This window comes from Octodon degus, unplaced genomic scaffold (genome assembly GCF_000260255.1).
Source record: "Octodon degus isolate 3935 unplaced genomic scaffold, OctDeg1.0 scaffold00104, whole genome shotgun sequence".
Taxonomy (NCBI): Eukaryota; Metazoa; Chordata; class Mammalia; order Rodentia; family Octodontidae; genus Octodon; species Octodon degus.
In genome coordinates this window covers 7,823,157-7,833,553 of record NW_004524680.1, presented here as the reverse complement: position 1 = coordinate 7,833,553, position 10,397 = coordinate 7,823,157, and the positions used below count along the sequence as shown (strand labels likewise).

General features: G+C 42.1%; 1 protein-coding gene across 5 annotated transcripts in view; it reads right to left on the bottom strand.

The window, feature by feature from the left end:
* Nucleotides 1-10,397, bottom strand: part of Trappc9 (trafficking protein particle complex 9) — an 847,990-nt gene that overhangs the window by 232,669 nt on the left and 604,924 nt on the right. For all 5 annotated transcript variants that reach the window (XM_023723940.1, XM_023723939.1, XM_023723941.1 and 2 more), the window contains one exon: nt 6,210-6,352. In XM_023723940.1, the coding sequence (XP_023579708.1) occupies nt 6,210-6,352 (143 nt within the window). The remainder of the gene's footprint in view (nt 1-6,209; nt 6,353-10,397) is intronic.

The following is a 10,397-nucleotide window of genomic DNA, read 5'->3' as shown; positions in this document are numbered from 1 at the left end:
TATATATATATATTTAGGGAAGGGTCTACAGGGTGTTTGTGGTCTCACTACTAGATCAGACTCGTATTGATCCACCTGTTTATAGCCTCCCATGAGCTGGGATTATAGGCACACACCACCACACCCAGTCTCAGTTGCCGTCTCAGGGTGCCCCCAGGGCAGGGCTGGCACGTCAGCCCCGGGGATTGAACCTCTGGCTCCTGCATCTGCTTGCAGGTGCTTTAATCTGCTGAACTATTTGGCCTGCCCTATTCCAATTTTCTGCAGGTCTTTGAACATGAATGAGTGGTGGACTTTGTCAAAAGCCTTTCTGCATCAATTGAGATGATCATGTGGTTTTTGCATTTAGCTCTATTGATACAGTATACTAATAGATTTGTGTATGTTGAACCATCCTTGCTTCCCTGGAATGAATCCTACCTGGTCATGATGTATAATTTTCTTAATGGTTTGCTGTATTCTCTTTGTTAGCATTTTATTGAAGATTTTTGCATCTATGTTCATGAGGGAGACTGGATTGTCATTCTCTTTTTTAGTTGCATCTTTCTCTGGTTTTGGTATCAGTATAATACTTGCCTCCAGGAATGATTTTGGGAGAACTGTTTCCTTTTCAATTTCATTGAAGAGTTTGAGGAGTATTGGGATTATACCTTCTGTAATTCTTTTTAGAATTCAGCTGTTAATCCATCAGGACCTGGACTTTTGTCAGTAGGTTTTTTTCATTACATTTTGAATTTCATTGGCTGTTATTGGTTTATTGGGAGTTCTTATATCTTCTTGATTCAGTTTCAGTAATTTGTACCTTTATAGGAATGTGTGCATTTCTTTTATGTCTTCGATTCTGTGAAAATAAAGATTCTCAAAGTAGCTATTGATGATCTTCTGAATTTCCACAGGGTCTTAGGACCTACCACTATCCTTACCCAAGAGAGAGTATGTGCTTACGGCAGTTACTGTTTTATATTTAGAGAACTACAATTAGGAAACTAATAGTGGGTAGCAATATTTAGCAGCTGACAAACTGTTATTACAAATGGGTTTGTATTTTAGACCACAAGAGCAAACATTATGTCTGTGCAGCTAAGCAGATATTAAATTGGAAACCTGTATTTAAATTAGTTCCCCTAAGTTCTGTCTGATCACTTCCCCTTGATGTACATGGGTCTTCCAGGCAGTCTGGTTCATCCTGGTTAATGCTCTCATAGATCAGGTCCTAGTAAAGTGTCTCAGCTTACTAGGTCTGGATCTACCGAGTTTGAACTCACCTAGATGTGCCTGGCCTGGGTCTGGCTGCTGTGCTCAGCTTCTTCTTGCTACAGCATGTTAGGCCTGGGCTCTGGCTGGAAAGGGATCAGCAAGCGTATGTAGAAGGTCTTACACATATGCTGGACTTGGGCTCTGGCTGGAAAAGGGATCCAGGGAGCAGGCAAGTAGGCGGAAAGTCTCACTCACACACTGGGCCTGGGCTCTGGGTGGAAAAAGACCCTACACATTTCTTTCCTTCCTTCCTTCTTGAGGCAAGGTCTCACTGTAAGTCTAGTTTGGCGTCACGCTGCAATCCTCTTACCTCACCTTCTCAAGTGCTTTGTTATTCTTCTCCTTTCTTGCTACATCTTCCTCTTTGGTTGGATTAAGCATTTTTATTATTTCATTTTGGGTCTTCTGGCTTATTATCCATACCTTAAATGGTTGCACCAGTGCTTATAATATGCATCTTTAACTTACTGTATTTTAAATTTATATAAAATTGTAATACTTCCCAAATAGTATAAAAACTTTTTATTCTATTAACCCTTACATCCTTTGTATTTTTAAGCTATATATTGTACCTGTATATATGCCAATTATGTTATTGTTTCTTAAAACAGTCAATAGTCTTTAAAGAAGTTAACTCTTCCTGTGAGTGGCCTGAGATGACTTGCGAAAATGGTTTGCTAGTTTCTGGACCCAGAAAAGCCCACAAAATCACACAAATCAAGAGACTTGGATCTCCATGTTCACTTTAAGAACACATGTGAAACTGTCCAGGCCATCAAGGGTATGAATATCTGAACAGCCATCAAGTATCTGATGGATGTCACATTAAAGAAGCAGTGTGTGGCATTCCAGTGTTACAATAGTGGAGTTAGTAGGTGTGCCCAGGCCAAACAGTGGGGCTGGATGCAGGGTCGGTGGCCCAGAAAGAGTGCTGAATTTTTGCTGCACATGTAAAATGCAGAGAGTAATGTTGATCTTAAGGGTGTAGATGTAGATTTTTCAGGTTATTGAACATAAAGGAAAACACCCAAGATGCACTGCCATACTTAGAGAGTTCATGGCCAATTAACCCATACACGAGCTCCCCCTGCCATACTGAGATGATCCTTACTGAAAAGGAACACATTGTTCCTAAACCAGAGAAGCAAGTTGCACAGAGGAAAAAGATATCCCAGAAGAAAGAGAAGGAACAAAACTTACAGCACGGGAATATATCAGGATATAAGAGAACCCATACTGTAACATCCTAAAACTCAGTGGTATCCCAAATTATCTAATCAAGGAGATTATGGGGTCACAGAGGAAAGTGATCGATGATATACTGTGTGCCTAAAGAGAGTCACCTGGACAGAAAAAATTCTCTCAGGTTTTCATAAAGATCAAATTGGTCAAGCAATGGCCGTGACTCATCCACATGGCTGACACAGACAAAAGATCTACAAACTGCTGCACAGGGTTTCAGGATAAATCCTGAGGGGATTTGGCTGACCTTGTCAGATACAAAAGTTACATTTTTTTGTTACACAGGTCTTGCTTTATCTTGGTCTTAACCATTCAGCAGAAAAGTATAAAAACAAGGTATAAAAGTAAAGCCCTATTAATATGCTGAGCTGTAAAAGGCTCAAGTCAACAACTTCTGACATTGCTAGTCATGCAGATAATCCACTATTATTATGGAGTACTGGACTATATTGGATTACTTTGCTGAATTCACACACAATATTTGTGTGGCAATGTAATACCTATCTCTGACAAAACTAAACAAAAAAGGGGGATATAAATGAAGGACCATTTTATAGTGAAAAAAATATATATATATAGATATCCGTATATACAAAATAATTAGCATTGATATATAGCTACTTTCTCTTAGTTCAATGAGAAGAAAGATTTGTACTAATAGTGTTTAGACAAGGTATCATGTGTGCACCTTGTACGATGAATAACTACTACAAAGAGAACAATATGCAATGTATTAATGATTGTAATTGTCCTACTAACCTGTTTTGAAAGTGTCTATTGCTATGTTTCTCAATAAAATTAATTTTTTAAAAAAGTGAAATAAATGCAAATAAAATTTTTTAAAAATAAAGAAGTTAAGAAATGAGATGAAGAAATCCTTTATATGAATGTACCTTTTTTTTTTTTTTGTATTTAGTACAGGGTCTACAGGGTCTCACTATGTAGACTCATTGTGATCCACCATTTATAGGCTCCCAAGAGCTGGGATTACAGGCATGTGCCACCATGCCAGTCTCAATCACCCTCTCAGTGTGCCCCAGGGGCAGGGCCAGCACAGCATGCTGGGAATCAACCCCCTAGCCCCTGCCTAAGCAGGTACTTTAATCCACTGAGTGATTTGGCCAGCCCTGAATTTACTTATTTAGCGTTTCTTGGGTTCATCATTCTTTTATGTAGATCTGAATTTCAATGTGCTGCCGAGTCTGTCTTCTGGGCTTCCATCAGGCTGCAGGAAACCCAGTATTGTGTTCTGTCCACCTCCTACCCCAGTGAGGGCTTCCTACAGCACCTGCCTGAAACTTCAGAGGTGTTGGCATGAAGCATAAATGAAAGTACTCCCAGGATAGTCTGGCAAGTGCTTTATTAGAAGTACAAGGTAAGTACAGGAAACCCACAGAGAGAACAGCTCCCTTCGCCTAGTTATGCTCAGGAAAATTCTACAAGAATAGTAACACAGATCTCAAGGGCAAACAGATATTTTCCAAAAGGTTAAATGAAAGAACAATACTTTAAGAAAAAGAACAGTTTTAGAAAAAGACATGAAAGCTCAAGGGAGTAAACTTCTTGACACATGTTAGTAATGGCAAAGAGCACTAGGGCCTTTCTGGGCAGTGCAGAAAAGCTAGGAGAGAGAGGAGTTAAAGAGAAGGGTCAAGGCAAGAGCTTTAAACACCTTTCAGGTCCCAGGAGGGACTATGCACTTTGTCCTGGCAAAGTCTGTAGGGGACAGCAACACGGGGACATTAGTTTCTAAAGAATGCTGCAGAAGGAATACTGGTGGCTGGGGACCAATTAGAGGACTCTTCCCACAGTGACTAGAATGTGCAATGGAACATAAAGTAACTAGAAGATATTTCAGAGGTTTAATCCATAGATTTTTGGAGACAAACTACATTAAAAATAATGGCAAAGGAAGATCAGGTGTCAATTCTCAATCCTTAAGGTAGCGAAAGAAACACACAGGCCAGAAGAAAAACGCAGGGGCTACAGAGTGGGGATCAGGACCCAACTAGTACTTCAGCTAACAACCAACTCTTCCAATCTGTTTGTAGCCTACCACAGGTCAGCACTTTTCTCACCTTAAACTCTCATTTGGAACAGCACAGGCCATGAAATGGAAGCCAAATTATCAATAGAGGTAAAAAAAAAAAAAAAAAAAAGTAAGACTTCAATGACAACCTGTGCCAGTTCTGAGAATTATTTATATGGGTAATGGCAACAGATGGGATGGGAAAGAGAGACACAGCAGGTTTATGATAGAGCAGATCTGAGGCACAGAAAGGGCCTGCCATGCCCTAGTGTCATTTGGCAGCATTGTGGCCAAGTCTTCCCTTGGGGCAAATGCTTTAATGCTTCATACAAATTCAAAGTAGAGGCAGGCCTTGGCAGTGAAGATTATTACTCTGAGGACTGAAAACTGATAGATGATGAAATGTGATGCTAAAAGGCCCAGCTAAGCCTTTAATTCAGGCTACGGCCATTTGGCAATGTCTGGGAAGAAAAACAGACTTTCCTATAAACCAAAACCACACTTATTATTTAGGGCTGTATCACTTTAAATGGATTTTTACGATAACATTAACATGGGCAACAGCACAGCTGTTTTATGCTGGGAAATATTGGGAAGATTGGTGGGATGGTCTGCCTGTGATGTTCCCCTCCTCTCCTGCCACACGTTCTGGAATAAACAGGCATACTTCTCACCACTGCTCCTTAACTCTGTTAAGAATGAATACTAGCCAGCCTCCCCTCCCCACCAATGTTGAGAGCACTGAGAGTCGGACTGAATTCCAAGGGGCCTGGTGCCTCTCCACAGGGCTCCCTACACCTGGGCAGGACTCTGAGCCCCAGGGCTTCCAATCAGCTGGCCTCTGCCAATGAGGCGATGCTTGGTCTCGCAGCCTCTCCTTCACCACAGGTTCAAGTTCAGGATGAGGGGGAAAAAAAACCTCAGAATGAGAAACCATCACTCTCCCACCTATGAAAATACCCCTAACATATGCTTTAAAGTAGACAAACTATTCAATTCCTTTCCCCCCAAGGAAGATTGGGGGTAGAGAGGCCAGTCATAGTGACAGCCATTGTACCAGAAGGGTTTTCTATGAGGAAGTGACCTCATGTGTCACGTGACTGGGAACTCCCTGCAACCGTAGACAGCCAAGCCCCAAAATAAACTACCACCTCACTGGATACCAGAAGTAGCACTGGAAGAAACGCAGGGCTCTGCCAGTTCTCAAGCTACAGTAATACCTCACTCAGTTCATGAACGATTCTCTTTGTGAACAATTTGGCTCACAGACAGAAATATTTGGTAAAATTTTTCTTCCACTTACAACCTCTGCATCCAGTGACAAACAGGACCACAACCATTTTCACCAGAATTGTGGAATGAATTAAGTTCATGAACAAGGCACCACTGTACAAGCTCTCTTCCAAGGCCCTGCTGCTAAAAAGGCAAGTCAGCCTGAAGAAAGGTGTCTACACAAGGGCCATGTGCAAGAGCTGCCAGCAGCAGCCCGGCAGCAAGCCTGCTCAGGCCGACTGCCTCAAGTAGCAGCTCCTGTAGCACAAATATCTGCTGCTGAAGAACCTCAGACCTAGAGCAGTGAGGCCTCAGTGAGATGGCACAGACCATGCAGGTGGCAGAGCCAAAATGAACCAGAGGCCTGAGATCCAAATAGTACTGTCAGGTGCAGTGTTGCAATGCTTACCTGGTTGCTGGGAGCGTGCTGACTCGTGTGAAAAACACAGACGGCTCCACTTCCACATGCAGGCCCAGGGAGAGGTTCCTGTAATATCCTTCCACGTGCCCTGGGCCTCCCGAGTACTTGAAATTCAGGACAGCTTCCAGAGTCTAAAAAGATATAATAATAATAATAAAAGTCAGTGCACCCAAGGGGGCCCATGTTTCTGACCACAAAGTAGGCCTCACTGAAGAATAGAGTAAAGACATTCAGTCTTAGCCCAGATCCCATGAGTATGTGGGAGGGCTTCTGGTTACCCTGCGCCTGCGGGACCTGCCAGTCCAAGCCCAGGCACAGCATGGGTGAGGCCCTCTTCCATCCCCTTGAGCCCCCCCCAACATACCGCAGCACCCCCCAACCCACCCAGTGAGAATTTCTGACACATTCTACAGACCCCCAGATCCAGTCCTAGCCCAGGCCCTATGAGTGTGTGGGAGAACTTCCAGCTACCCTGCACCAGCAGGACCGGCTGGTCCCAGCCCAGGTGCAGCAAGGGGGAGACCCTCTTCCAAACCCTTGGGCCTGCCCCCACCACTCAACAATAACCCCCACCCCCATCCCGCCCGCCACATGAGAATTCCTGCCGCATTCTAGGGACCACAAGATCCAGTCCTAGCCCAGGTCCCTTGAGTGTATGGGAGACCTTCCAGCTACCCTGCACCTGCGGGATCTGCCTGTTGCAGCCCAGGAGCAGCCTGGGTGAGACCCACTTTCACAAACCTTGGGGGCCCTCCAACACTCTGCAGCACCCCTGCAAGCCACCCACTGCATGAGAATTTCTGCCGTGTTCTAAGGACCCCCAGATCCAGTCCTAGTCCAGGCCCTGTGAGTGTGTGGGAGCGCTTCCAGCTACCAGTGCCTGCGGGACCTACCGGTCCCAGCCCAGGTGCAGCATGGGTGAGACCCTTTTCCATCCCCTTGCGGTCCCCCAAGACTCCACAGCACCATGCCCCCACCCTAGCTGCGCAGTGAGAATTTCTGCCACATTCTGTGGAACCCCAGATCCAGTCCTAGCCGAGACCAGGTGAGTGTGGGGGAGAACTGCCTATACCCCTACTCCACCTTGTCCCCTCCAAACTTAGCTCAGGCCTGGCATACAGGCCTGAGGTGAAACCCTGCAGCGTCAATCCCTGAAGAGATAGTAGGGGATAGAACCACCCAGCTAGTCCAGGAGCAGAACATCCTGCCAGAGGGGCAAAACAGGTTCACTCCCAAAGGCAGCAGAAGGAAGGAGCTGAGCACAGCAGCCAGATCCAAGCCAGGCACAGCTAGATAAATCCAGACTTTGTAGATCTACACCCGAACTTCAGTAGGTGCTAAGGTTATAACTGCAGCAAAGCTCTACAACAAAGGTCAGAAGACAGTACTATACAAAATGACAATGAGAAGGAACAAAATGCAATCTCTGAACCCAAGCCCACCTGTAACAAGTGCAGAGGACACTAACACAGAACAAAGTGGGAATCACACAGCTGAAAGCAATGAATCAACGGCTTCTGAAATAAAGAAACAGCTGCAGAAAGGTATTAGAGGAACTCAGATTGGAAATAAAAAAATAAATCGCTGAATTAATAACATCTGCAGTAAAAAATCAAATGCAGAAACATATGAAGGAAACCCAATGCCCACCCAGAACAAGTGCAAAGCACACTAGCTCAGCTCAAATGTATGAATTAATAGTGTTGATAGTAAATAAGCAACAGCAGAAAGTCATAGAAGAACTGAAGCAACCAACTAAATAGGGGAAGCAATTAAACACAGGAGAAAAAGGAGTAAATGACAACAGGTAAATAATTGTCAATTGTAAGTCAACACATCTCAATTATAACCATCAATGTAAATGGACAAACTATATGAAATTGAGAGAAACAGACTGGCACAGTGGATTAGGAAACAAAAACAAACAATAGGCTGTATAGAACAAACACATATAACTCATAAAGACACTCACAGGCTGAAAGTCAAAGGATGAAACAAAATATTACAGGCCCCAGCACCTCAGAAAAAAGCAGCGATAGCAATCTCAGACAGTCTCAACTTCAAACCAACAATGATCAAGTGAAATAAAGAAGGCCACTATATACTGGTTAGGGGAAAAATTCAAGAGGAAGAGGTAACACTCACAAATATGTATGCATCAAATACGGAAGCACCCAACTATACAAAGCAAATTTTAATGGACATGAAAAATCTAATATCCCATACCACAATTTTTACAGGAGACCTTAACACCCCCTTATCTCCAAAAGATAGGTCAACCAGATAAAAACAGGAAAGAAATAACAGAACTGAACCAGAGCTTGAAACAAATGGACTTGGTGAACATATACAGAGTGTTTCACCCAAACACAGCTGAATATACATTTTTCTCAACTGCACATGGGTCATTTTCTAAAATCGACCAAATACTGATCCATAGGTCATGTTTAAGTATATGCAAGAAAACAGAAATTTTCCCATGCATGTTATCTGACCACAGTGCAATAAAACTGGAAATAAATGACAAAAGAAACCAGAAATTATCCCTAAATACATGGAAATTAAACAACACCCTACTCAGCAACCAATGGGTCACAGAAGAAATTAAACAAGAAATTCAACAATCTCTACAAGTCAATGAAAAATCAAGCACAACTTATCGGAATTTATAGGATACGATGAAAGCAGTTCTCAGAGAGAAATTCATAGCTATGAACTCACACATTAGGAAAACAGAACGGGAACAAATAAATACCCTACTGCTGCACCTCCAGCAACTATAAAAGGAAGAGTGAGCCAAAACAAGAGACCAAAGATGGGAAGAAATCATAAAGATTAGAGCAGAAATTAATTCAATTGAGATGAAGCAAATAATTCAAAGGATTAACAAAGCAAAAAGCTGGTTCTTTGAAAGATTAAATAAAATCGATATGCCCCTAGCTAACCTCATCAAAAAGAGGAAAGAAAAAATTCAGATACAAGCAATAAGGAATGAAAAGGGTGTAATTACCACAAATCCAGTGGAAATTCGGAAGATTATCAATACCTACCCTTGAGAATCTTTACTCTCACAGAATAGAAGACACAGAAGAAATGGTCAGATTCCTACAAAGGTACAAATTACCACAACTGAATTGACAAGATATAACCACTCTCAATAACCGAATTAACAGCCAGTGAAATACAAGATGTAATTAAAAACCTACCGGCAAAGAAAAGTCCAGATCCGGATGGATTCACAGCTGAATTCTACAAGAAATTTACAGAAGATGCAGTCCCTATAATCCTCAAAATCTTCCATGAAATTGAAAAGGAAGCAATCCTCCCAAAATCATTCCTGGAGGCAAGTATTTTACTGATACCAGAACCAGGGAAAGATGCAACTAAGAAAGAGAACTATAGGCCAATCTCCCTCATGAACACAGATGCAAAAATCCTCAATAAAATACTAGCAAATTGAATACAACAAATCATCAAGAAGATCATACACCATAAGCAGGTTGGATTCATCCCAGGGATGCACGGATGGTTCAATATTCAAAAATCTATAAATGTAATACACTATGTCAATAGAGTGAAAACTAAAAACTACATGGGCATCTCCATTGATGCAGAAAAGGCTTTTGACAAAGTCCAACACTCATTCATGTTCAAAGACCGACAGAAAATTCGCATAGATGACCTCTGTTTCAATCTGGCAAAAGTCATTTATGAAAACCCAATGGCTAACATAATTTTAAATGGGGAAAACCTGAAATCTTTTACTCTTAGACCTGGTACAAGACAAGGACGTCCTCTATCACCACTCCTATCCAATATAGTTCTGGAATCATTAGCTACAGCCATTAGACAAGAGAAAGAAATAGAAGGACTAAGAATATGTAAAGAAGAACTTAAATTCTCACAGATTCGCAGATGACATGATACTTTACTTGGAAGACCCAAAAAACTCCACCAACAAGTTACTAGAATTAATACAGAAATTCAGTAGCATAGCAGGATACAAAGTCAATACCCAAAAGTCAATAACATTCCTCTACACAGATAACAAACACACTGAGAGGGAAATTATATAAACAATACCTTTTACAATACACCGAGGAAAATGAAATACCTTGGAATTAACCTAACTAAAGAAGTCAAAGATCTTTTCAAGGAAAATTACAGTACTCTGAA